Source organism: Falco peregrinus, chromosome 8 (genome assembly GCF_023634155.1).
Source record: "Falco peregrinus isolate bFalPer1 chromosome 8, bFalPer1.pri, whole genome shotgun sequence".
NCBI classification, from domain to species: Eukaryota; Metazoa; Chordata; class Aves; order Falconiformes; family Falconidae; genus Falco; species Falco peregrinus.
This window is the reverse complement of record NC_073728.1, coordinates 57857120-57883667: the sequence shown is the minus strand read 5'-3', so window position 1 is coordinate 57883667 and position 26548 is coordinate 57857120. Positions and strand designations below refer to the sequence as shown.

Sequence of the window (26548 nt, the reverse complement as noted above, 5' to 3'; positions counted from 1 at the left end):
TTGGATCTGTGGCTCAGAAACCCCCAGTAAGCCACGCGGCCAGGGTTGGCCCTCTGCTCGCTTGCCAGGAGCAAAAGGGGTGATGGTTCGATGTGCTGGCCCTTCTCAAACCCTGTGTGTCCCAACCTCAGCCTTCTGTTTCCCAAAACTAGAAAGTGTGTGCAACCTTCTTCAGCTGCATTTATCGTAGAGACAAACTTAAAATGACTCATCACAGACCATGTATCACTTGGGAGGAAAATCTTGTTAATATGGCCCACTGTACATGATCCATCTTCTGTCGATAGTACATAATCTTTGACTCATGTGCTAGGATCATCATCACATATAAAAGGAAAAGAGAAAAATGTAAAATACTTGAATGAGAGCTTGTATTATAACATTAATATTATTCAGAGTATCTGCTTTCTAGGCTGATGTGATTCATTATTCTAGTAATGCTTTAGTCCTTTGTAATTTGTGGTAATTATGCTTTTTCCTTTTTAATACAAAAAAAATGTATAAAAATAAAAACTTCAAAAGACAGTGCAGCCTGGGTTTTCTGTTCTGCTGACTTGCCTTCCCCAAGGGGACATGAACGGGTTGGGCTCATCCCTGTGCGGTCGCGGGGGCTGAAGGAGGGTGGGAGAAGAGCTGGTTCCTCAGGTGGAGCTTCCTCGGAGGACACGGCCTAGCAATGGTGACATGTGTCATTTTTGTCCCAGGCCCCCAGATAGGATCGATCAGTTGTGTAGGTACTTACGGACACGCATAAAGGTATGGATGCTACGCTCTTTTGGGCCCTTTCTTACAGGGTTTCACTAGTGTCCACGCAACTCAGGACAGCCGGGACTCTTCTTCCCTTGGAAAGTCTCTTTCTGCAGTTGTGCAGACGCTTCACACACGTTGTGCGCTTCACAACAACTTCACGTTGTGCAGTTCTGGTTTGTGACCCCTCTTGGCGTGTGGGGAGCAAGATGGAGCTCAGCAGGAGGAAGTGATGGACCAGGGCTTCTGCCATGTAGCACATCAGCCCCCAGCTCTCCTGTCCCACGATGGGGAAACTGGCTTCACGTTTGCAGCTGTTAGTTTGTGGAGTGGCGATGTAGGCCGTGACGGCCCTTGGTCAGACCAGGATGAAGAAAAACTTGGGGGAAGTCAGGCCTCTGTTGCATGTTTCCAAAACTCTGGCCCCGCTGACTTTCCATGGGGTTGCATCTCGTATCCCAGGTGTTCAAAGTCTCAGAAAAGTAGTGGGTTTAATCCTATTACATGTAGTTACAGTGATCTTGCTGGTATTTCTGCAGAACGCTGCTCAAAGAGTGAAAACTGAAGCGCAAAAACCTTAATAACTCCCCAAAGCCATGTGGCCCAGAACATATCTGGCTTAAGTGCAGGCAGCTAGAACAAGGAACAGTGCAGGTAATTAAGAAAAAACCCACTAAACGTGGTTTTAAAATAGCTTTCTAGAGCAGTTCTTTATTTTTTCTGCCTTGGGTAGAAAATAGTGGCAGCAAAAGTGCGGTCATTTCAAGTCGCATGTTTTAAGTTCAGCTTCAGGTTTTCTTACATGTGAACAATAACTTGTTTCCCAATTAAAATACTATTTGGCATAAATCATTGTCTCTTGCTCTGCTAGTCACGGGGCTCTGCGGCACCCTGCAGGCTGCGGGGTTGGTTCACTCTGCCCTGGGTGCCTCGGGGATGCTCTCTGAGAGCGGCGTGAGGCTGAGGAGGACCCTGTGTCTCTGGTAGGCTTTGGTCTGTTTGAACACTGTGTCTGTGCCATGCAGATAATCCAACACTCCCAGGACTCCATAGCACTGGTTGAACCTGGAAACCAGAGAATAAACATCACTGGAAGTTACTGCGGTTACCTTGCTCTTGGTATTTCCATCTCCTTTCAGAGCCCTAATGAGCCGTCCACAGGATTCCTGCTACAGTGCTGGGCCCCTTGCAGCCGCATCGGCTGTTTCTGCAGGAGGCAAACTGGTGGGAGCAGCGTGCCTGGATCTAGGGCGCACCTGGGGAATGGGAACAGCTCCTCCGGTGCTGTGTAGGTATCCCTGAACAACCTGCCGAACCTCTGCCCTCTCCAGTATAGGAGGTGGCTGGGAAGCTCTGCCAGGAAGGGTTAATTGGGATTGATTGGGCAAGGTGTTACCTGAAAACGTTACTAATGCCAGTGTATTGGAGAGGGACAGAGAGAAAAGCTCCCTGCGGATTTATTTCAGCTGTGTGACTTGCCCTTGCTCTGTCTTCTTCTAGCCCACGTGCTGTGTCCTGAACTTCTAGGCAGAGCCTTGCAGAGAGCAGGCTCTGACCCTGTGCTTGTGCTGGGGAAGTCCAGGAATACCCGATACTGCAGGCACCGTGTGCTTTCTGCGTGCTTTCCTCCTCCATCATCTTTGGAAACTCGAAACGCCCAGCCCCACTTCGGTGTTGGTGCTTTGGAGAAAGTTTCTGCGTCAGCTGGTGGAGGAGGGGGGGTGTCAGTGAGGTGCCCGGCAGTTGCGTGGGCAGTGGGCTCTGTCCTCTGAAACCCCGACGGCTGTTTTAACTGCTTTGAGAACCAGCATTCAGCCTGCTGTCGGGCTTCTCCGCTCGTGTGCGAGTTACTGAAACGCTCTCGAGCCTCAGGAAGGGCGGGAGGGAGTGGGGAGCTGAGCGGTGCCCAGACGTACTTGAGGTGGTGGAAGTCGTGGAACTCTGGCGACGGTAGGAAGGGCAGGTGGTAGCCGCAGTGCGAAATGCTTGTTGTTACGAGAGCAAGGGAGAACCATGCTGCGATTGAAACGATATGGGACCCCATCAGCATCGGGCCAGTCATGACGGGCAGCGTGTTGGAGAGCTAGAAATGAGAGGCAAAGTCAGCCTCATTAATGGGTCCACAACAAGCAGCCTCTCCTCTAGAAGCTGAATTCTTTCACCTGGGTGATGCATCATAGCATCGTATTAGTTTTGTACAAACAGCATAAAGGGCAGATCCGTCCGCAAACACCTTGCTAAAATTACATAATCATCAAAGAAATAATTACAAAAATTACTAAAATTACGTAATCGTCAAAGGAATAATTACAACTACGGCAAAACATTGTCACAGCCCAAGCTCCCTACACTTGTAGTAGGAGTCAGATGTGAGATCAAACCAGGGGTGTGAGAGCAGCATGATTCCAGTAAATCACCCTGGAGTCAGAAGTAGAAATTTCAGTTTCACCTTGGAGTAATGCAGAAGCTGCTCTTGGGAAACCCGGCTGTAAAAGGGCATGGCCCGTGGACATGTGCAGTCAAAGGCAGCGATGTGATGATCCCGCCTGCATCACTTCATTGTGTCCTACTGGTGGCACAAACAGCTGTCGCTGCCCAGAGCAAGCTGACAGCACCAGCTAGGCTCAGTTGGACTTACATAAAAAGTTATCCTGCTGCCCAAAGACTGTCAGTTAGGGACACTCACAGAGCTGGTGTGGCAGCCCAGGACTATTGTTAACAGGAGAAAGTGCCTATAAGTGGAATCTTCTGAAGGTGGGATGTGTTTTCGTGAGAAATCTCAGCTGAAGCAGTGCTGGGAGATGCTCCTGAAAACACTGATCCCAGCTGCGAGCATGAAAATCGTAACAGAATTCTGAGTCCATGCAGTAACCTGGACTGTGTAAGTGTCACATCTTGTGCTGAAAGCACCGTCTGTGCTACTAGCCCTCTCTGTGCTCAAGGAATCGCCATGCAGTTGGTTCCTTATCTGTTGGAGGCACTTGCATCTGGGCTCTTAAAGCTAGTGGAGTGCAGTATGAACAGGTACTGTGACGCTTCTACAGCCAGGCTTCTTGGCAAAGCAGCTTAGCTTCCTCTGCCTAAGAAAGAAGCGTCCAAGAAACATTTACTTTTCTTCTCTTACGACTCCTCCTCATCCCACGGTAATCACACTCCGTGCAGAAACTGGGAGGTGACCACATGAGAACCCACTTACTATGTGTTCTACTGGGTGAGCATAAATGGAGACCACACCGATGGGGGCTGTCCACTCGTGGTGCTTCTTGTGAATGTGCTTGTACAGGACCGGGAGGTGAACGAGCCTAAGCAGAGAAACCAGAGAAAGGCAAGTTTTGAGCTCCGCAAGAAAGGAACACAGAGTAACATAACACAGAATTTCTGCTGGGGACTTGCTCATGTCTCCTCTTTAACTTAAAGATTTCAGAGCAGCTGGGAATAAGAGCGCAGGACTCCTGGCTTCCCTCGCTCTCTCTTTAGTATTGATCCCTCTTACAACTGATGTGTCCACTGGCTGATGTTAAACTTAAATCCAGATAAATTCCATACATCAAAATCCCTGAATGACTCATTTGCTCAGACCTGGGAGAGTACTGCTTAGGGGAAGACTCGCTTTATATTCTCACTGTTTTGACTTTTCCCACTGGCAACTATTAGAGTCAGAATTTTATGTTCTGTGGGTGCTTTGTAAGAAATGGCTTTTTACAGGGTTTTTTTTTTTTTGAGTGCATTTGTCCAGAAGGGAAACCTACATACTTCTGAGATTGCTGTGCTTGCTTCTGCACAGCCTTTTGCAGGTTTTTTTTCTTCCTTGCTTTAGTTTTTTCCTCTAATGTTGGTGTCAGTGCTTAGAACGCCTGCGGTGTCAGCTGCCAGGCCCCGTTTCATAGGTGCTGTACAAGTGAATGTGAGATCAGTCACTGACCTCTTGAGCTTTTTTCTTTCAGGACAGTCAGTCTTGTTCATCTCTTTTCAAAGAATGCTGGGCCACAGCTTTTGTGTAAAGCTACCTGGGTTTTTTCTTCCTTTGCTTCTAAGCTGCTCCACCTTCGTAATTTTACCCATTTTTGCCTACTGTAGTTACTGACAGCACCAAAGCCTCATGTTGTAAAGGTGGAGTTCAGGACCTGGAAGTCTTCCCTTATAAATACAAGACTGGTGGAACAGCGGGGACTGGGACCATTGCTGTTGCAGGAGAAGGGTATAAGCTTAAAGGCATGGAGGAAAACCACAGAGTCCTGTTCCTGTGCTCCACTCACCTGTGTGTATAATAGAAGAGAACTTCCTCTATTAAGGTAAAGATGCCTAGCTCCATAAGAAACCAGTGGAAGGTGGGTAATTCCTTGTTGAAGGTGCTGCCCCACCACTTCATGACGTAGAACATGGGCACAAGCATGGGCAAGGAGATAAAGAACTGATTACACAGCGCTGTGTAGATGGCTTGGCGCAATTTCTTTGTGTCCACCTGCAAAAGAGAAGTCAGGACGTGAGGCTAAGTCAGAAGCAATGCAGCCTTGAGTTGGACGGATAAAAAGCTTTCAGATTTGTAGGCAGTTTCCATATTAGTTTTGGGATCAACTTTTTAACAAGCAGCCCAGCCAGATCTGATCAGTAGCCTAATTACAAGAACCGCCTTCCTCTCCGCAATGGATATACAGGACTCAGCTTGACTTCCCTTGAACCCTACCTGGTTGCAAGACAAAAGCCTAACAGGTTCTTCTCCCTGCTCCTAGCCTAAGGAGACTGCAGGAAGTGTTTAGCCAGCAGAAGAGGCAGAGTGGGAAATACTTACAGGATCATTCTTGCCCAGCTGAATGCGATAGCGAGTAATGAAAGCTGGCTTTCCTGTTACATCAGCCACCATAAGGATTCCATTGAAGCACCAGAAAGCAAGGCAAGGCACCAACGCAGCCCCTGTGGCGTGGGGAAAAGGCAGAGATACGTGAATGAATGGAGAGTTATGGCTAAATCAGAAACAAAATATGGTGGCATAGTATCCAGAGGATCTTGCTGGGACCCAGGTGTGCCAGGTGTGTATCCTCTGCCCTGAGATGCTTTAAAATGGAATATGGGCAAGTTCTGACATCCAGGTAAGACCTTGGGAATGGGGAAGAGGTTAGAGTAGACAAATGTCTCCTAGGTTGAAATGTGCCACAACTGAGGCTAAGAAAGGGCTTTTCTGGATGGCTGGGGCATCTCTTGTCATGGGTGGTTTTCTGTAAATACAAGTAGGATATGGTTGAGTTGGTCCCTGGGACCTTGCAAAGTCTCTACCAGGCTGTTCGCCAGCTGTTAATCACAGACAGAGAAGAGTTTTATAGGTGCTATGGCAAGAGTAAAATTCGCTATTTTAACTTTAATTTTCAGTAATGGGTTCTACTCATTCAGCTCTCACTGAGCCAAGTGTTTTCACAGGAAAGCCATTTCAGCTTTTCAAAGGCAGCTCAGGTGTCCCACATCAGCTGGGGCTGGCTTTGAAGCCTACACGTGCTTTTTCTGTGGGAGGGTGAGTGAGTTTGGGAAGGCATGTCCATGTCCCACTATTAGATGTAATACACGGATTGTTCCTCCTACAGCACAGAGTTGTTAAAACTCACCAAGGAAGAAAATTGTCCGCTCCTTTCCCTCACACAGGTAGTAGAACTTCAGCCATGTTGTCTGCCAGAAATGGCCTAAAGTGTCCCAGATATTCTGTGCATACCTGTGGGAATAAGTGTTCTTGGTTGCCCATCTTTTCATCATCCACTTTTTCCTCTCTCCATCCACAGAAAAGTGTTCGAACAATGGGGCTTGAGGAAAAAATCTTACCCAGAAACAGAGTTCGCCAAGACGGTGAATATGAGCAAGCCCGTACCAAGGACACGGGCAGTGATCTTCACAGCATCCCTGAGCTTCTCCTCCTGTGAGCAAGCAACAAGGGTAAGTACGTCCTGCTGTGTCCTGCACTAGCGGTTTTTGTATTTAAAATGTTGTTTTTTGTTTGTTGTTTCAGAGACTCTCGAAAGAAGGTAACAAAGCTGTTATGGGCTGTTGAGTGTAGCTGAGGGGAGGGAGCACACCCACATCCCTCTGCCGTGCTTACAGAGACCCCAAGTGTCACTGACATGGAATTTCTCTGGAATAACCAAAGGGAGAGAAAGGACCACTGATTTCGCCCCCTTTGGTTTTGTTTGGCATGCTTCTTGCTGCCTGGAGGATTATAACATAAGGAGCTTCTGGATAACTCGCAGCAGTAGCAAAGGAAGACCTGGGGGTAAGGAATGGTGATCCACCTTAACACCTCCCTCGCTCCGTATTTTTTCCCTCCCAGTATGCTTTCCCCCTGCAGCGGCCAAACTGTTGTGCTTCAGATGATCTGGTTAACAGCTCCAGTTAATCCAGAACCACTCCTCTCAACTTTCCTCTTTGCTTTGAAGACCCATGCTGAAGTCAGGCTCACGTGCCCAGAAGCTTGCCTTTTTCCCCCCAAGTGTAACAGAGGTTTAATACACGATGTTACCTTTCCTTGCATAAGTCGCTTTGCTGTGCCTTTAGGCCATCACAGGTACAACTCAGCTCTAGTACAACTAGTGCAACTTGGCTAGTAGGTGCCAGCTGTATAGGACAACTGCACATTAACAAGGACGTTAAATGCTTCTAAAATATTTTTTAAAAATGTATAATAACATGGTAGCCACTGTTAGAAAACCGCAACAGCTGCTCTTAATGAAAAGTGTAAAGTTCTCTAAACCCCTGCTCTCAGTGACAGAAATGTCACCTACTGAAGAAATACTCTTGGGCAGCTGTGATGTTAGCATTACTCTTTTATCACGGTACGGATTTTAACTATACAAAGCAACTGCAAGACAGTCAGAAAACTACCAGCGAGATGTTTTGATTCCAGGAATTAGTATATTCAAAAAGCAGTATTCAATATATTTGAGCATTTAAATATTCAAACTCAAGTTTTTTTAGCAGATATATGACCAATGTATAATTAACTATCAGTCTTTTAGAGTAGCCCAAGTTGGAACTGGTTCTGGAGTTCCACAGTCTTAGTTTGGGTTTTCTTGGGTGAATATGTATTATATTTATCTGCAGGACAACTGTTTTAGAAATATCAACGCAATTCTAAAATAATACAGTGTAATAACTGGCTAGCGTCTTGTTCATTACTCTGTCCTTCCTGTTTTTTAACTGTGGTGTTGTGCTTCACAAACAGACTGGAGTAAAAATAGCATGATTCATAGTTGCTGTCCTGCTTGCCTCCTGTCAGAGAGGACAAACAAGAGAGACGGCTCACTAATAAATGTTGAATGCAGGTGTGTTTAAGGTAATGCAATATAGAGGAATCCTCTCTATACAGCTTTTAGCGCTAAAAGCTTTAAGATTCTGTAGCAGCTACAGAACATTAAGCATCTCCCAGGACTTGTCAGCAATATTTATCTGTCCCAGGACAGAACTTTGCTCATTAGCACTGAAACTTTCCTTGTTAAATGAAACAACCGTTTCCTCCTATCATCTTTTTTTTTTTTTTTTTTAAATCAATTTAGCAACTGGGAAGGAAGTAATTTAAAGGACTCTTGCCCTACAGCTTGATGTTTGTGAACCCTATAAGTTTATATTAGAAGTAATGTGATCTGTTGCCACCATTATCACTGGGTGTACTGAACTACAAATGCAAGGCTGGCAAAAAAAAAAATGAAATCCCTTCCAGCTTCAGATAGCGCACGCTGGGCTCTGGGCTGCAGAGTTGCTCTCTTAGCAGTTTCGTTCTTCCAATTGCATCCACGTTATGCCTCATGTATGCTGACATGAGATAAGACTTTCTCACTCTTTAGACCCTGAAACACCATCTACATATTCTTTAGAAAAAAGGTTACAAAAGCTACAAAAAGCTTAGAGCTTTTTAGCAGAATCACGTAAGTCTTTCCTACCCTTGGGTTGAAGAACATACCAAAGAAAAACTCTGTTGTCTTACAAGTGTAAGACTTTTTAGTTAGACTAAATAGTATTGCAGATTCTTTAGCATCTTCCAGCTGAAGAACTCGGAGAGTTTCAAAACCTAGTAACTCCTAATATTCATCAGACACTGTGTATGTCCTGCTTTGAGACAGGACAGAGGGTAGCTAAAGCTTAACCATTTTAAAAGCCCTTTGGCTAGAAACTGTCTTGTTTTGAGGCTGTGTTTTTATTGCATGTGATGAAATGATTATGTGAATGAATCCCACACAGTGTCATTACGTGAGCTGTGGAAGCAGAAAGTTTACATAGAAAATAAAAAATCTTGTTGATCAAGTCCAAGTGCTAACACCCTGTTCCTCTTCATGCCAACAGCTCCGGCACAGTAGTTTCCAAACCCTGATCTGTGGATTGCTTGAGATCTTGCCCTTGAAGGGCTTGGACAAGCTGGCAATTTCCTTAAGTGCAGAACAGGGTTGCTGCCTGCAAGGTAAAGAAACTGGGGCACATCTGCTGGGAAACATACTGTCTAGCAGGACCACTTTGAAGGACTGGGTCCGGTTAGGTGGCGCAGCTTCTGGTTACAGGGGAGTGTTGTGGTCTCTTGCCACGCAAGCAAAGAACACAGGCCCTTCACCGCGTGCTGCCGCAGCTGCAGTCCACTGGAAGGGAAAAATGCTGGGAAAATGTTGCTGTAGTCATAAGAGATGAGCTCCTAGTCGTGCTAAAGTGATCAGAGGGTGGATGTATCTGTCACTTCTTTTAGAAGACGATTTGACACATCCAGCCTTCCAAAGCACCTGCAAAATGCTTTGTTTAAAAGATGACTATAAGCCTTTACCTGCTTCTGCTGCTCAGCCATGGTGGAATATCCAGAGTCTCTTTTCATCTGAAATAAGAAGTGATCTAAGTAAATGAACCTTGTACGGCTGGAGTGTGGAAGAACACACTGCTGACTCCAACAAATCCCCTCAACTTCAAGTTCGGTTGCAAAACTGTAAAATATTTACTCTCTGTGCTCTGTCCTGTCCTGCTCCCTCCTTCGTGTTGGCCATCAAGCAACGCTGAGCTTTTGAGAAGAAAAAACTCCCGTATTTCCTGGTGAGTTAGTATTTTCCTGGGAGACTAACAGGGATGCAAGAGTAACAAAGAAAAACAGGAGAAAAGGCAAACCCAAAGCTTTTGATTGTGGCACTGTTGTGTTGTGGCACAGCTGCCTCCCTTGATCTGGCCCAGGAATACACTGCACTCAGTAGGAACTCCAGCACTTCACAGACTGCAAGGAAAGGAGGATATGGGACATGTTCTTCCGTTAATGACAACATGCTGTTAAACTAACAAGGATGAAAACAAAAATCTGACTACATCCAAGTGAGGTTGTGCCATGAAGAGTTAACACAGTAGAGCCCCAGGAAACCTCCCCTCACATGGCAGAGGAACAGCTCAAGAACACGGTTAAGTGAGAAAATCATCTTTGCTGCAGTTCTGCTATGGTCAATTTGAGTGTTTGAAGTCCTAAATGGACAGGTGGCCATCTCATAATAATTCTCCCTGCATTTGGCTCTGGCTTGACCATTTGTTGCTGGGTTTGGTAATAAATAAAAAAAATATACAAAATTAACCCAAGGTTTAAGTAGTTGCTGGAGCTTCACCGCTGTTGGCTATGGAAAGCTCTCTATTTCAGGACACGCTGTCCTAAGGATTACTGTGTTGCTCTTTTTATATTGCTGCACTCTTACCATAAATAATAATTAGCAAAAGCTAACAAAACATTCCTTAAGGTTTTCTTGGTTTCATCCCATCTTTAAGAACAAACACGTGAATTACAGTATGAAGGCCAGATTACTGTGGATTGCAGAATGTAATCCATTTTGCTTTTCATACTTAGGAGACTATTCAAGCAGAGGCAAACCACGTTACCTACGGTAACAAAGGAAAGCAGAAACAAGGTAAAGGCACCTGTCCAAGGTACAAAGAAAAAAAGAGCTGGAAAACTATTAATTAGAAAGATGATATTCTATTACCTTTCCGATGGAGCAAGCCTCTTAGGAGTAGTCCTCTTGCAGTGTTTCGTTTCAGAAAGGAGGAATACACTGCCAAAAAAGAATTCCCCGTATTAACCAGGAGGTTATACTTTGAAAAGCTTGAAATGATAGCTTTCTGGGTACGTTCTTACAAATGCAACTCTGTTTATTTACAGCTGTTACCAGCTCTGTTTCCCTAAGTTGCATGTTAGTATGCAGGTCAAGGGGCACGAGACAGAAAAATTGGACACCACCTTCCTGCTTGGGCTCCTGCTTACTCCTGGACAGAAAAGGACAAGGCCAAGTCCATCAAACTACATACATTAGTGGAAGAAACTGATGTGAAACAGTTCGGAGAAGGAAAAAAAAAAAAAGGCAAAAAGTGATTTGAAACTTGAAACCATGAGCCTGAACTCCCAACGCCCTATTTTAACACTAGTGTTGTATGTACTCCTATGGGAAATGCTAACTTTTGGTATCAGCCTAAAAAGAAAAAAAAAAAAAATCAAGTTAACTTTGTCTCCCTTGGCCAAAGAAAGTAAGAGTGAGAGGTGCCCTAAGTTGCTATTGCTTAAAATAAGAATGTGTTAAGGAAGTCACAGTGTTCTCAGACTTCTCGTCTTTCCCCAGATCTAGAGCTCCTTGCTATTAGACTTTGTGAGCTGCTAAAGCCAGTCTATGCAATCTTCTGTATGTTGATTTTTTTTCTCTGATATATCAAGTTTTTCCAACCACAACCTTATTGAAAAAATATAGTTGGATTCCAACATGTCTGATGAAGAATACCTATAAGTAGCCACAAATAACCTGCTGGCCTGGGTAGAACAGCATAAATAACTTGCCACAGGACGATCTGACCTCATCTTAATTTCCAGTGATGCATTTTTATGTTACATAACATGCAGTACAGTCCCATCTTGTCACACGGGTCCTCTCAGTGCAGGTATGCCCACTGTCTCCGAGAAAACACTGCTAATGTTTGAAATATGTCAGGCTTGAATAATCCATTCTTTTTTGAGGCTTTGCTCCATTCCAGCTTCCTTAGCAGGTTGTTTGGAGTCTTGTACAGTTGAGTTTTGAGTATCTGCATGGAAGGAGATGCCACAGCTTCTCTAGGAAATCTGTTCAAGTATTCGACTACTTAATTTCCACCCCCTCCCCTAGTATCTAATCGGATTTTCCCTTGCTGTAACTCGCATCCCTTGCCCCTTTGCTGTGCACCTCCCCTCTCTGTCTTCTCTACAACCGCCCAGTCGGGAGCTGAAACAGCAATATGAAATTATTCTGCTGGGACAGCACAGTAAATAGTGTTGGCCATAGTCTTCTGTGGTTAAAGAGATTATTTTCTTCTCTGATGACCCTGTGGCAGACAATGTTAGATCTTTGAGAGAGAAGGCATAATAGGGTTATCTCAGCTGCTTGCCGGAAGGCTGATGCTCCGGAATGGTTCCTCCATACAGCAGTGCTGAGTCAAACCCTGCTGAGTCTTTGTATGCAAAGAGCTAGAGCAGAGCACAGCAGAAAGTGTGGCTCTGAGTTTTTAGGAAGAGAAAGAGCCACTGCTTCACTGAGTCCCATATTCTTTGAGTTTAGGAAAGAGTTAAAATTATAATAATTTTAGTAGTACTCCTTTTAAAATAATCAAATTATGATAGAAGTCTCGCTTGGGCAAAGAAACAGTACTGCCATATCTGCTTACCCTCACTCTCCCTAAAATCTCAGTGTACTACCTTTATTAAGTCACATTTACAAGATAAACTTTTACATTATTTACATTAAAAAAATAATTCTACATTAAAAAAATGAAAAAAAATATTTTTGATGGATTAAGCTTTCCCCAGCATCTCATGACCTACTCTTTTTTTGTTGGATAATGCCTCTTCTGACTCAGAATACACCAAATACATTAAAAAAGCATTCGCGTAACCACGGCTGTTTCGGCAAACAAGAAAGCCATTCAACTGCTTGGCACTGATCTCATGTTGGCACGTTATACAGCCCCGAATCAACCAGCGAAGATCTCAGCTGTCTGCAGCTATTTCCAAATATGAACTAGAACTGGTGCTGTTTAAAAAAAAAAAAAAGGTTCCCTTTTGGTTATTTCAAAGTAGTTAACACAAAATTGATCCAAACCAAATTTGTAACCCTAAAGTGAAAGCAATTGGTTTTCCAGTCAGTCTCTTGACATTTAAGGGGAAACATACACTAGTCAATAAATAATTCTAATACATTTTATTTATTATTATTTCCATGTACTTCATAATTTGTCCAACAACTGTTCATTAAGTCACAGATCTGTTTCCACTGAATTTTCCACTTCAGGTATCGGAAGAAGCTAGTTTGTCTAAGTCATGTTTTAAAATGCTCAACACAGTCTAAAAGGAAAGAACTACCGTATTTTCTACATTTGTTTTAAAAATTATGTTATTATTTATATCCCATCTCTGCTGTCCCCTTACATTTCGGTTTCCAGACAGCCCCAAACCACAGAAGCGCTTCCCCTTGTGTTGTACCCAGGGTTCTATTGCATTGCTTCCTGCTTCTGACACCAGCCCCGTAGCCCTGCTGCTGGCAGGTGCAGCGGAGGAACAGGGTACATCTGCTGTGATGGACGTGCTGCCCACCACAGTTTCTTGGTATTTCTTTTTCTCTCCTGCTTGGATCTTCTGTAGTAGACCTCACTTCACTAGAATCAACAGTTACAGTGGAGAGATAGTGGGAAACAACCGCGCCTGAGAGAAAAAAGGCTATGATTATCCATGAAAGTATAGAAAGGAAAACATAAGAGCTTACCTGGTCACCCAAAAAGTTGCTTATCAGCCACACTGTGTGGACAGACACAGGATTAGATGTTGTGCTTGGTGGATGTCCTACTGTGCCAAGCACTACCCGCATCTGAAGGCAACCACAGTGCCTAGGAAAGCTTACAACCATACTTTACACAGACACATGCCATTGCCTTTTAATGATTTCCTCAAAGTTTCTATCGTATCTTTTCAAGCTAGTATACCCCTGAACTCTGGCTGCACATTCTTTGCTCACCTCCTGCTGATGGTAGTCTAGGAGAAGTCCTTTGTGTCTATTCAGAGCCCAGAGTTCAACTCCTCACCTTTCACTACTGCCGTGGAAACTTTATGACGGTTTAGGCAAATGTGACAGGGGTGTGTTTCCAAGCAGGAGCTGGCTGTCCCCTCCCAGACGAGTCATGTGAAGCCAGTGCCATGTCACTGTTAGTACTGGCAGTGTTCCCTGTGCATATGTGCATGCTGTCACTCAGTTCGGGGTTTGGAATACATCTCTGCAGGTAAGAGTTTTTCATCAAGAGTCAATGGCTGTATCTGAGAATAAAAAAGCCACCTACACCTTAAAGGTAAGTAGTTTTTATAATGCACTAACTCACGTTTTGAACACAGAATCGCTAATGCCAGTGCAACTCAATGGGTTAAAGGTCTATCTGTTAAAAGCAATAAGGGTTACTATGAGATTCGGCAAAAGACCCCAGCAGTCCAGTTTTCATTGTGTTGTACTAACTCTATGAAGTACACCAACACTATGTTGCTACATAGTGTTCTCAGCCAGTTACAGGTATTGATTCCAACTGTAAGGCAAGATACAAATAGGTTAGAATGTGCTTGGGCTTAGTTGTCTTCAAATATGTTTACAGACCATAACGTCTGTAATTATGGCATTGCAGAGAGGGAGATGCAATGTGCAGCAGCGTTGGTCTTTATTATGCAAATGTGGCCCCAATCTGTTACTTACCTAATGTACAGTGCTCTATTATGAGCTAAGCCCTGAGAACTGAGGATGTTACTTGCCATAACCTTCCAAATTTATATTTCCACCCAAGGAAGAACAAGGAATATGACCTCTGCCTCACAGTTACCCTTGCATGGCCATTCACAGGTAAAGCTACACATGCTCTTTGGTAAGCAACATCTCAAGCCAGCAGCAGCTAGAGCCGCAGAGCGATCTGCGAGCATGAATAATGGTGCTGCCTCGTTGTCTGAGCCTGGTTTCTTGTACCTACTACTACATCTGTATTTTAATCAATTAACTTTTTTTTCAGGAGAGTATTCCCAGAACTCCTGTCCCACCCTCATGGTGTTTGTCCTCTTAGTGTGGTAAACATTTGCTGTTCCTTCATTTCAGATTTAAGACTGTGTTACTGTTTTCATTGACACTTTCTCTTGACTAATCCCAGCTATTCCTTGGTGGGGAAAAAGTCTGTAATTCTTAGCTGTTGCTACTAATTGTTATTTATCATAGCCAGCACACTCACCTAGGAGGAATGCAATTCCTTCAAACTATTTACTCACGTGCAGAGGAGGAAGAGGAAATTGGCATTTCAAGAGAGGAGTGCCATATGAATGTTGTCCTGAGTCGATATTTATTTGGATTTGAGCTTGCACTGGGAGGACTATCCATCCAATAGCCAAAAGTAGGTGATAAGCCAGTGAATTTCACAAACCTCAGTGTTTCTTTTTAACCGTTGTTCAATCCCGACACGGGTTATCTCTGAAATATTTACACCCAATAGGAACAGACAGCTCAGCATATTAGTCATAAGGATGGAAGCGTAATTTACCTTCTGGTGCAAGTTTGTGTCTAGCGCAGGTTGGCAGTCATCTAAAAGTTGCTTCTGTCTGTTAGCTAGCCTGCGCCCTGCACTGGCATCTTCATCACAAACACTCCGATGTTAGTGTTGTCTTTGCTGAGGCATGCACGAAGTCTGATGTTTTCTCAGCAGAAAGACTTTTTGATCAGACACTTCATAAAATAACTTCTCTTTGTTCACTCGCCACAGTTTTTGTAATAGTCACTGTTTGTTTCGCTGTTTGAAAAAAACATTAGGAGAAAAACTACGAATTATTTTTCAGGATTGTACAAACCCACACTGATAGCTCCTCTAATGCTGAAGAGGAATCTGAACTTTATCGTTAATTCCCTGCGTTCTGAACTATATTTCTAACCATCTGCCAGGGCACACATGCCACCACCCAGTACTGTGGTGGTTTTTGGTAAGCATCTGTGGAGCAATGGAAGGGTTAGGAAAATGTCAACTACAGCCTTGCTGTTATGGTTTAAACGTGTTCAGCCAGCAACAGCTGCATCTTTTAACTCTCAATTCACGTTTTAACATTTCCATAAGTTTTCTACCATTTGCAGTGCTGTTACTAAGTTCTAAAGGAAATGCACAATGATTTCAACATGGCACGATCCAGGACATGCAGCTCAAGCTGACCAAGGTGAAAATGTTGAGTTTAAAGCCCTTTATTCCACCTCAGGATGCAGTAAGTCTACAAGACAAACTGTCTTTTCACTGTGGTCTTAACAGAACCGCATGGAGGGTTTGAGGACTTTTCAAGGTCCTGCTTTTGAGTGTTGGACCTGGAAGCAAGTTTGGTAACTAACTTCCAAATACAAGAACTATGGGACTTTTCATAAAGAGTGGGGTGCCTTTCCCAGCTATTTTTCATCTTTATTAGCCGTGATCAAAATTAGTCATGATTGAAAAAAAAAATTCTGTTCGCCTTGAGCAACATTTCCAGCTCTCACCACCAATGCTCGTAAACATCCCTGAAGAGCGTTTTTTTTAAACTACATGCAAACCGTTAAAACACTGTAAGTGCAGTTTATCACAAGTGATTATTTCCTCCAATACACTTTTTATTAGAGTAGCAAGGCACACATATTTTGGTTTCCTGAGAAGATTAATCCTCCATTTTTCCCTTGCATTTAACATATCTTCAAGCACTGGGTTTGTAAGAAAGAAAAATGGTTGTATTTTATTCTGAACCCTTTAGGAAAAAAAATAATAAATCTAACCTTATATTTACAGAGTGCTGTAATCCAGCCTGCTGTATTTACTTGCTAACAACGCTTTCTTGCACAAAATCCCAAACTCAAGTGACCACGGGAAGAAAGGCGATTACTTTTTGCCAGTCTAGCATATTGCATAATACATAAATTACACAACACAAGAGACTGCAGAGCTAAGGCAAAATGGTAACTATCTATCATCTACGAAGATAAACTTTGAATCCAAATAATGTTCAATAATGGGATGTCATAAGATGCTGACAGCACCAAGGTCACTTGATAGAGAGCAGTACTTGGAATAACTTCTTTTCTAAAAGTTACACTTCTGTTGAGGTATGAACATTAAACCTGAGACACTGAACTATGTCTGAACTGTAAAAGGTACCAAGATTTGTTTTTCCAAATACTTTTTATCAAAATGGTAGGCAAGTAGTTAGGATTCAGTGGGAGGAAATACTCCCAAATGGTGGGCAGAAAACAATTCTGCAGCAGCACTAGAACTGCAGGATTTTGTAACAGATGCAACCCCGTCCAGAAGGCTGGCAATCTAACAGAAAGGAAATACTATCTATGCTTAATGATCAGTAGACAAACTTCCAAATAAATTGCATATCTGCTGTCAGCATCAACCAGCAAAGCAAGCATTGGCAGCCACCTTACACAAGAAGTTACATTACGCTGCTTTTCTGGATACAAACTTCTGTTGCTAATGTAATTTAAATAGCATTTCTGGGAGAAGCCAGCCTAGAAGTCTGCAGACATAGTAGATATATTAAGAGTTACTTCTGAACTTCTGCAGGAAGAAGGAGAATTTCCTCAACTGAAGAGTCTTGCTACAGACGACAACCTGTGAGCAACACGTGCCAGGACAGCAGCGGTTTGTGCTCTTGGCCTCAAAAAACAGCCCCTCGTCCTGCCCCGCTGGGCCGCACAGCCCAGGCCTGTGAGTCTGCGGGGGACCATGGCGCACGGCAGCCCGGGCCTGAGCGGGCTCTACAGCGACCCGAGGGCTCTGCTGTGCCCCACTCGCCTCCCGTGAGGGAGGGCCGCCATTTCTTTTAGGGATGCTCAGCCGGGGCCTGGCGCAGCCCCTGCCCCAAGGGACCTGGCGCTGGGGCGGCTCCCCACGCCGCCATGCTGGAACCCCACCCGAGGCCCGGTGGGTGCCTCCGGCCACCCAGCCTCGAGGCTCCCGGTCCCTCTGGGAGAGGAGGGCACCAACTCCCTTATCCCTCACCCCCGCCCGCGGACTTTGGACTCGCCCGCCGCGCCCAGAGCACGGAGCCCGGGCGAGCCCATAAGCCCGCGCTGGGGGTGGGGAAAGACGAGCCACGACGAGGCCAAGGCCTTCGCGCAGGCGCGCTGCGGGCCGCCCCACCGCGCGGCGCTCCAGCTCCCCCGCCCGCTCCCTTTCCCCTCCCCTCCGCGGGAGCGCGCGCAGCCGCGGGCCAGGCGCGCGCAGCAACGTACCCCACCGCGCGCCCCGCCGGCTTCTCCCCATCTCTCGCGAGAGCTGAAGCGGCAACCCGGAAGTCTTGCCCCTGGCGGGGGCCGCATCGCGCCTGCGCGGAGGCGAGAGGCCCGGCCCCGGCTTCCGGGCAGGTAGCGTGGGGGCAGGGACGGCGATGGGGAGCGCCGGAGCAGACGAGTCGCGGGGGGGACTGAGGGCTAGAGCGGCCGGGCGGCCCGGCTCCCGCGGCGCGAGCGGCGGGGCCTGGCGGCGCGCAGGCAGGTGCGGGCGGGACGGCCCCGGGTGCTGCGCGGGAGCCCGCGGCGGCGGGGACGGGGGGGGGGGCGGGGGGGCCTCTGGCTTCCCGGCCGGGATGAGCCACGTCCGGCCAGGCCCCGGCCCCGGCGGGGCGGACGGCGGCGGGGAGGCTGCGGGGGGCAGTGCGGCGCGCGGGCCCGGGGCCCTGAAGCAGCGAGGCCCTGCCGGCGGGCTGAGGGGGGGGAGGGGCGGCGGTGGGCTGCGGCCCTCCGGCCGGCACAGGCAGCCCCAAGTAGCCGGTCGCGCAGGGCCCGGCCGGTGCGTGCGGCGCTTGAGCCCCGGCTGCGGGCCCGGGAGCGGTTTGCCCGCGGTGCGGCGGGAGCGGTAAACAAGCGGTGAGGTACCGTGGATGCTGCGCCGCCGGGGCTGCTGTCAGTGTGGGCTGAAATGCATCACCCGAGCGTTTCCTGAGTTACCTCAGAGAGGCTCACGCCTGTAAATGCAGCCTGTGAAGCATTCTGTTACTGTTTTTTAAAACTATCGCAATAGTTCCATATTAAGTGCGAGGATTCCCTGCTTGTACATCTTATGCCCAAAGTTTCAGAGCTTATGCCTGGAGAAGAGGAAAGATAGGGAGAATGACTCTTTTCATAAATAACTGGACTATTAATTGCACATCCCCTCTTGCAACCCGAAAAGATGCTCTAGATTTTCTTCTCATCCAGCATGTTTGCAGGAAGTGATAAAAACAAGAAAGAACTCGATGTGAACTTTAAACGGCCTAGTTGAAGGTGAAAATGGAAGTGGGACGTGACTCTCAACAGAGCGTTCATTCTTATACGTCAGTCTTTCTTTGTATAAAGTATTATTTATTTGTTTAATGCAGCACATTGGTAAGATCGCATAGCTTGCAGTTCTGCGCTGTCATCTGAATTCAACATCAGCTGTCATCACTCTGGTCCCTGCAAGATGCCAGCAGCCCTTGCAGAGAACAGCCAGGTTATCTGTGAAGTATGGGCAAACAATCTGGAAGAAGAGATGAGGAAAATTCGAGAGATTGTTCTAAGTTACAGCTACATTGCAATGGTAAATATCTTATACTTGACCTAATTGCCTTAGTCAAGGGATTTTATCGGGTAGAGGAGTAAGCTGATGCTTGAGTGAGAAATTACTTTCCGCATCCCCAAACTGATCTGGAAGTTAAGTGGTGAAAAAATAGAAAGCTGTTCAGTAGAATCTTTCCAGAATTTAATACAAGTATGTTGAGTATGGATCGAATGAAGGATGGGGAAGAGAGGGACCACCTTAAAAACCTGAATTAATTTAACATTTAGCTACTCATAATGTATGAGTTTGTGCAACAGGAAAATGAAACTGATTAGATGTGCAGTTGGGTTTAAATTTTTAGTTTTCCATCAGTGTATTTGTCCTTTGAATGTCTTTCTCCGTTTGGTTATGGAAGATGCCATGGTCCTGCAGGACAAAAGGCCTGCAAATGACAACTAGTCAGCTAGGCTGCCTCCTTTTTAGTGAGGTCAGATGTTGATTCTTAGAGAAGGAAAGTACTCTGGTTGTAGGTATGACAGTGTGTTCAGAAAGCTTTGTTTAAGACGACCAGAATCTCCCCCAAGTGGGAGGAATCTCTTCCTGCTCATAGAAGTCTGCATTTGCTAGGCAGGAGCCAGTTAGTTACAGAAATAACTGGGTTTTGTTAGGATACTGTAAGTTACGCCAAGTCTGCTTAGGAACACTAAACTTTAAAGTATGAAAAGTCCTTAATAAAATTGTGCCATAAAAACACGTGCCCCTGTAGAGCGTGGGGTATTTCAGTGTAAAATGCAGTTGTGTAAGTGAATATGATTTTTTTTTTGTTACCATATATCAATGGGAAATGATCTTTCTTGCTTCTCTTTCTTCAGTCTCACTGAAAGTGTGCTTATGATCAGTTTTAGTGGCTGTGCTGTAAGTGTGGACGCAAAGGTCTTGGGCAAGGGAGAATTTTTTTCAGATACACAGCACTGCATCCTTCATGGAAGTTATGTGACCTAATCAGAGTAAAAATAGTATGGAAGTTTGGGTTTTAGCAAAGATAGCACACTATCGCTAGCCAAGTAAAATGTTTTTCATCTAATAGATAGTTGCTGTGTTGTTAAGGTCTGTTTTGATTGGCAGTGGTTTTCGTTAATGTAGGCGTTGGCTGTTCCTCAAAAATGGTGAAGGTTATCACTATCTCTGGACTATTGAATGAAGATGGTCAGAGTGCTAAATTTAACTGGTATTTAGAATGTGAAAGAACGCTGATTAAATAAATAAATAAAGTCCACTTTAGTAGATTTAGGGAAAATGAGTTAGTCCTTTGAGAGAGAGATGTTTAGTTTGTACAGTAGTGCGTACCGGATGACTTTGTAACAGTTTTGTTTTGGACTAAAACAAAACTGCAAGAAGGGATACCTGTAATAAATGAATGCAAGTTAACAAATTGTGTAGGTTTTTTTAGTATCTGACTTGTAGCGGTTTAAAAGTTGCATGAATAGGGAAAACGAGAGGAAAGAAAAAAGTGATTTTTACAGAGCAGTTCACAGAATGAAGTGCCAAGACCTGCAAGTGTGGAACTGAATAGGCTTCTGATAAAGTAAGTGGTGAAATAAGATTTTTCCCTTCTCTCCTAGGACACAGAGTTTCCTGGAGTTGTTGTAAGGCCAATTGGTGAATTCCGCAGTTCCATAGACTACCAATACCAGCTTCTTCGGTGTAACGTCGATCTTCTGAAAATTATCCAGCTGGGCCTGACTTTCACAAATGAGAAAGGAGAATATCCTTCTGGCATCAACACCTGGCAGTTCAACTTTAAATTCAACCTTACGTGAGTCTTTTGAATAATCACCTATTCCCTGTGAAGTGATGCTTTCCTTTGGCAGATGCAGGTGTCCATATGTTGGTTCTGTGTGATAAAAATTTAGACTCTAACACAGATTATGTGGGAACCTCTTTTGGCATGACAGGAATTTGCAGTGTTTCTGGAAGTCTATGCTAAAATCCTGTCCTTAATACTCTTTCTTTCATAAATAGCCTATCCCCAGTAATTTTATGTGCCTTAATTTTTTTTTTTCTGGAACAATCGTCAGAAACTTTATGTTTTATATATAAAAATCCATCTCTTTCTGCTAAAAATAAATGGATGTACTGTTTTCAGCAAAAAGGAAAATGCCTGTTCACAGATCCATGCTAAAATATAAACTGTGTAATTGTCACACCTGTTCAGGAGAATGAATCTTGTTAAATGGAGTGTGGCAGTTCCTGTTTCTTCCATGCTGTAACACCCTGGGTTACTGTTGAAACAGGTATTATCCCTTCCCCTGTAATTGTAAAGAGAACTCGGCATAATTACCACTACAGCTGCCTGGAAATAAAGAGAGGGTTTATCTGGCAAAACCACACATTTATAGGAAATCCATCACTATTCTTATGGGACTTTATTGGAAAACGTTACAAAAATATATAGCTAGTATGTGCAGGTCATACAGTTCTTGAACCCAAAAGCTGCAATATTTACTCCCACAAGTTTGTAAGCCTCTTGAAAGTACCAAAGTCAGAGTGAAGTGGTCATAAATTTTGCTGTGTTATGTTCTTCCCACTCCCACCTCGCCTCTCAAATGAAACAAACTACAGAAATCAGGTTCCTGCTCAGCTCTCCACCAAGCATATCATCACTCATCCCTGTCCTTCCATAGTCAAGTATTATGCAATTTTGTTTACTCCCAGCGATGGAACTGGAGGAGATGATGATATGGTGGTGTGTGCTGTGAAGTGAGAAAGAAAAATGTAGACAGGAATGATGCTTGGTGCTTTGGAGTTGTATGTCTTCTTGTCTGGGAGAGCTCCCCTTTTCTTTGTGCTCTCATCTGTGGTGCTTCCATTCATGTTGCAGAAGTGACGTTTTTCAAAACATCATTCAGTTATATGGAGGTGGGATCTTTGGAATTTGCACTACCAACAGAATTACTAACTAGCTATGATTGCAGAATAGCTTGTGTTGGATGTAGGAGGCTGCAGTAGTGGTATTAAAATTTGAATTTTCTAGAGAGAGAAATGTGGAACCCAGAGATAGCCTATTGGTCACTCCAATTTTTGAAATACAGTGTGGGGAGAATTTTTCTGAAATGAGCCTTGACTTGGTAGCATAGCACCTTGAGTGCAAAAGCTGTTTTTCTCCTTCAGGGAGGACATGTACTCTCAGGATTCCATAGACCTCCTTGCCAGCTCTGGGCTGCAGTTCCAGAAGCATGAAGAAGAAGGGATTGATACCCTACACTTTGCAGAATTGCTTATGACATCTGGGGTCGTCCTTAGTGACAGTGTGAAGTGGCTGTCCTTCCACAGGTAGGTCTGAGATGGTCACTGATGCTGTGAAATGAGAAGTCTTTCTGACTGAAATACTATACTTTTGTCCATGGAGACTGACACATTTGAAGGAGAAGAATTAGCAGCTCTGCAGTTCTTAAAATAAGTTTAAAGATACGAAGGCCAAGTTTAAGAAGTAAGGACACTGGGCACTTCATTTTCTACTAACTAATTGGCTACATGATCCAAGATATCATGATCCAAGATCACTGTGGTCTCAATTTTGTGTGTGTGTTGCTGGCAAGTCCTTTTGCTGTTACAAGTCTTCCTCTCTGGCGGGAGTTACTAAGTTGAAATATGATTTCTACACTTAGTAACTTGTGTGCGTTGTGAAATAAGGTTTTTGTTCCGTCCTTAAAATGTTGGTGTTTACGTAGAGGAAGAAATTAGTTGTCTGTCTTGTAGCCTCTGGTCCTTGGTATCAGCAGGTAAAAGGACTTGAGGAAGGAGGTGCTCACAACAGATACTTACAAGGTGTCCTGCTTTTCTGTATTGCCTATAGCTACAGAAACTTGCAGTCTTGGGAAGAAAAGTATGTTCTTCCCAAAGGCTTAGCTGTTCTGTAAGAGGTTAGTGGAGGCACCCAGAGAACATTCAAAAGTCCAACATTGACACAGGTGATCAGGATGAATTCTGGTTCTAATCCAGAGAAGTTTTACAAACATCAGAAAATGTTTTGAAAGCTACAACATGTAAAACTCTTGTGAAAAATGAGATATTGGTACCGACTGAGTACAGGTGTTGCCTGCTTATCTGGTTTCTGTATGTTTTTGGTTTTCAGTGGTTATGACTTTGGCTACATGGTCAAATTGTTGACAGATTCCAGGTTACCTGAAGAGGAACATGAATTTTTCCATATTTTGAACCTTTTCTTCCCATCTATCTATGATGTAAAGTACTTAATGAAGAGCTGCAAAAACCTCAAGGTACTTCTGTCTCCCCAGCAAGCAAATGATGGGTGGGCATCAACACTGTAAATGTACAGTAGCCAAGTGACAGAACTGCTGCATGTATCAAGTCTTAATTAAAACTGGAACGTGTATATAAGCCAGTAGTCACACATAAAGCACGTATGACTAAGTCTGTATTTAATAGATACTGCCTCCCCAGTTTTAGACTTATCAATATGTGTATTATATAGGTGACATTACCATAACCTTCCGTTTGTGCATCAGTAATTTCAGAGGCCAATTATAATTCAGCATGCTTATCTTCGCTATGCAAGGTGGAGTTCTTACATGAACTACTACATGACTTGATTAACTGGTTGACATGCAGAGGGTTGAAAGTCATTTATCTACTGCATCACAGCCTTGTTCAAGGCAGGGGAGGGAAAGGTCCAGCATTTGTAACCTATGAATGTACCCACAGTCATCTCTAGTATCTGCAGCAGGAAAGCAAGGTACTCAACCTGAGAAGAGTATTTACACATTCTTGAACAGTATTTATTACTATGTTTAACTCACAGCTGGTGTGTGTGTGTACTGCTAGAATCTGCATGGATTCATCGTAGCCAGTGTTTGTCCTCACGTTTTGGGGAAGTGTGGCAATTCTGGTAAGAGATGAATCTTCCAAAATAAGATCTGTTCTGTTCCCATGGCAGGGTGGCCTTCAAGAAGTGGCAGATCAGCTGGATTTGCAGCGAATTGGACGACAACACCAGGCAGGATCGGACTCTCTTCTCACAGGAATGGCATTCTTCAGAATGAAAGAGGTACTGCGGTATTCTTTATGGTTCTTCTTTCTCCAGTTCCTATCCATAAATGTCAACACACAATGTGGGTGGGGTTTTTTTGTTTGTTTGTTTTAAGCCTTGTGACCCTCACACTTTGAACTGTCAATAATAGTTGTTGTTGATACTGGCACAGACTTCTGTTTACTCCTCTTCCATGTGCTCATTTTGATTTGTACACTGCATCTTAGAGGTGTCTGACTTTAAATGTGCTGTTTAATCGACGTTGGGTGCTTTCTGATGTAAAGACACAGTTAAAAAATACCTTTTTTTTTTTTTTTAAATCTGCAGTTGTTTTTTGAGGATACAATTGATGATGCAAAGTATTGTGGGCGGCTGTATGGTCTTGGCACAGGAGTGGCTCAGAAACAAAATGAAGATGTGGACTCAGCCCAAGAGAAAATGAGCATTTTGGCTATTATCAACAACATGCAGCCATGATAAGTGGTACCCCTCAGTAGAACATGGTTACCATATTGGCAGCTGCTGTCCTCAACCATTTTCCCCAATAGTGTCTCAAACACAAGGCATCTACAGTATACAGCCTGCAGAAGGCCTGCAGTTTTGCTGAAGAGCTGCATCTTCATTTGAAACCCAGAAGTTGACTGAATTCCTAATGCCAGCATTTGTGGTTTGCCATTTTTTTAATACCAAGGGCAAAAGACATAACCTACTGTGTATACCTCTGGTTTTTTTCCTTCTTTATACTGTACAGAATCCACAAGGAAGACTTAACAGTAGAATATTCAGTAGAGCTAAGGGTCTGGATATCCAGTGAGAATGGACACAGACATGCACAACAATTTGAAAATTGTGCTTTATACAGCTTATTTTAAAACTTCTGCATGTTGTGAGGGTGACTGCTTCACCTCATGTTTGCTTATTTTATCTTTGTGTAGTCTGAAACTTGCTCCCTTTGATCACTGCAGAGGTTTGGGAACGGATGACATTAAAAATGATCCTTGCAGCTAAAAATACTCAGAGATTTGCTTTAACAACAGTGGGAATGGATAATATTGGAGCTGATTTGATCAGTTCTCCATAGTTTCTAATCCTGTGTGGTACAGGTTTAACCCAAACTGAGCCTCAGCTTAGTTCTTACGGGTATTAAGAAACTGTTCTGGCTTAAGAGGCCTAAAACTTCACCTTTGATAGGGGGTTGGACCAATACTCTGACTTCGGTTTTCTTCAACTTAACCTACGAATTTTATTCTTCTTGCAACACAAGTAGTTCAGCAGATGGATAAGTATTTGTTCCTCTTCTTCCCCATACTCCTCCAGCCCCTGATTCTGCTATATGCTTAACAACAGCCAAAACAGCTGTTTCTCAATTATAAACATCTAAGAAGTTATTAGATGGAAGAACAACTTGGGATTCTGACTTTTTAAAAAATGAGCTATTGTATAGTGTTTTTTTTCAACAGTTCTGTAATGACATTTCTTAAAAAAAAACCCCCAACAAACAAATGCAAACCAAAAAAACCAACCCAACCCCTTTTGGACATGGCAGACTTTAAATTTTAAGACTTTGTCTTGCATTTTAAACAAGCTTAAACAATCCATTATTAGAAGTTGAGGTTTAGAGCTGGTATTTAAAGTGCTTGTAAATACGATTTGTTCTTAATTTTTGTAAAATAAATTTTTTTTTTAAACGAGGCCTTGTTTTGGATTTTCCATCAAGCATTAAAATTCCTGAAGTTCAGGCTTTGGAATCTGAATTTGAGCGATACACAACGAAAGATGCTCAAGTTCTTTTCTTCTTTTACCATTTATGATGTGCTACTGGGGTATTTCTTAGCAAAATCTGCTTTTCATAGAATCATTTAGGTTAGAAGTGTAGGGGGGCCTTTGGTTAAGCACTAGCTCCCCCTCCTGGTTTTCAAGTATTTTGTACAAACGTAGCAAGTGGCAACAGTTCACTACATTTAACACACCTCCAGAAGGATCTTTTAGTATAACCCATCTTTTCACCTACTGCTCTTAAATGTTTTTCTGAGGCTTTACTCAGCTTGGAGTGGGAAGTCTATCAGTATCAAGGCTGCATCTTGGCTAGAAGAATCTGGAACAGCTGTTAATCTAAAAAATCCATCCCTCCTACTTTTTTTCTTAAAACAATCTTTATTGTAAAAAGCAGTTTGTTCAACCGCGGATGTTACCAAAAGCAGGGACTTTTCT

At 44.0% G+C, this 26548-nt stretch overlaps 2 protein-coding genes across 6 annotated transcripts; one reads left to right on the top strand and one right to left on the bottom strand.

Annotated features, from left to right (window-relative positions):
- Nucleotides 1–223: 223 nt before the first annotated feature.
- FAXDC2 (fatty acid hydroxylase domain containing 2) lies at nucleotides 224–18088 on the bottom strand. 3 transcript variants are annotated; one of them, XM_055812670.1, is made up of 11 exons: nucleotides 18003–18088; nucleotides 13503–15543; nucleotides 10710–10778; nucleotides 9527–9574; nucleotides 6553–6644; nucleotides 6342–6445; nucleotides 5537–5658; nucleotides 5004–5209; nucleotides 3944–4049; nucleotides 2664–2830; nucleotides 224–1812 (listed from the first exon to the last, which is right to left on the bottom strand). In XM_055812670.1, exons 4-11 carry the CDS (start codon nucleotides 9572–9574, stop codon nucleotides 1659–1661), a joined length of 999 nt encoding a protein of 332 aa, XP_055668645.1. In that variant the 5' UTR covers nucleotides 10710–10778; nucleotides 13503–15543; nucleotides 18003–18088; the 3' UTR covers nucleotides 224–1658. The 3 variants fall into 3 exon arrangements, with proteins under 3 accessions (XP_055668645.1, XP_055668646.1, XP_055668644.1); XM_055812671.1 differs by having other exon boundaries at nucleotides 13752–15543; XM_055812669.1 differs by having other exon boundaries at nucleotides 15298–15543.
- On the top strand, nucleotides 18026–26029 carry CNOT8 (CCR4-NOT transcription complex subunit 8). Of its 3 annotated transcripts, none has more exons than XM_055812672.1 (7): nucleotides 18026–18134; nucleotides 19127–19326; nucleotides 20910–21103; nucleotides 22459–22620; nucleotides 23423–23567; nucleotides 24245–24355; nucleotides 24665–26029. In XM_055812672.1, the coding sequence occupies exons 2-7, from the start codon at nucleotides 19210–19212 to the stop codon at nucleotides 24812–24814; spliced, it is 879 nt and encodes a 292-aa protein (XP_055668647.1). In that variant the 5' UTR covers nucleotides 18026–18134; nucleotides 19127–19209; the 3' UTR covers nucleotides 24815–26029. The 3 variants fall into 3 exon arrangements, with proteins under 3 accessions (XP_055668647.1, XP_055668648.1, XP_055668649.1); XM_055812673.1 differs by having other exon boundaries at nucleotides 18127–18264; XM_055812674.1 differs by having other exon boundaries at nucleotides 18128–18260.
- Nucleotides 26030–26548: the final 519 nt, after the last annotated feature.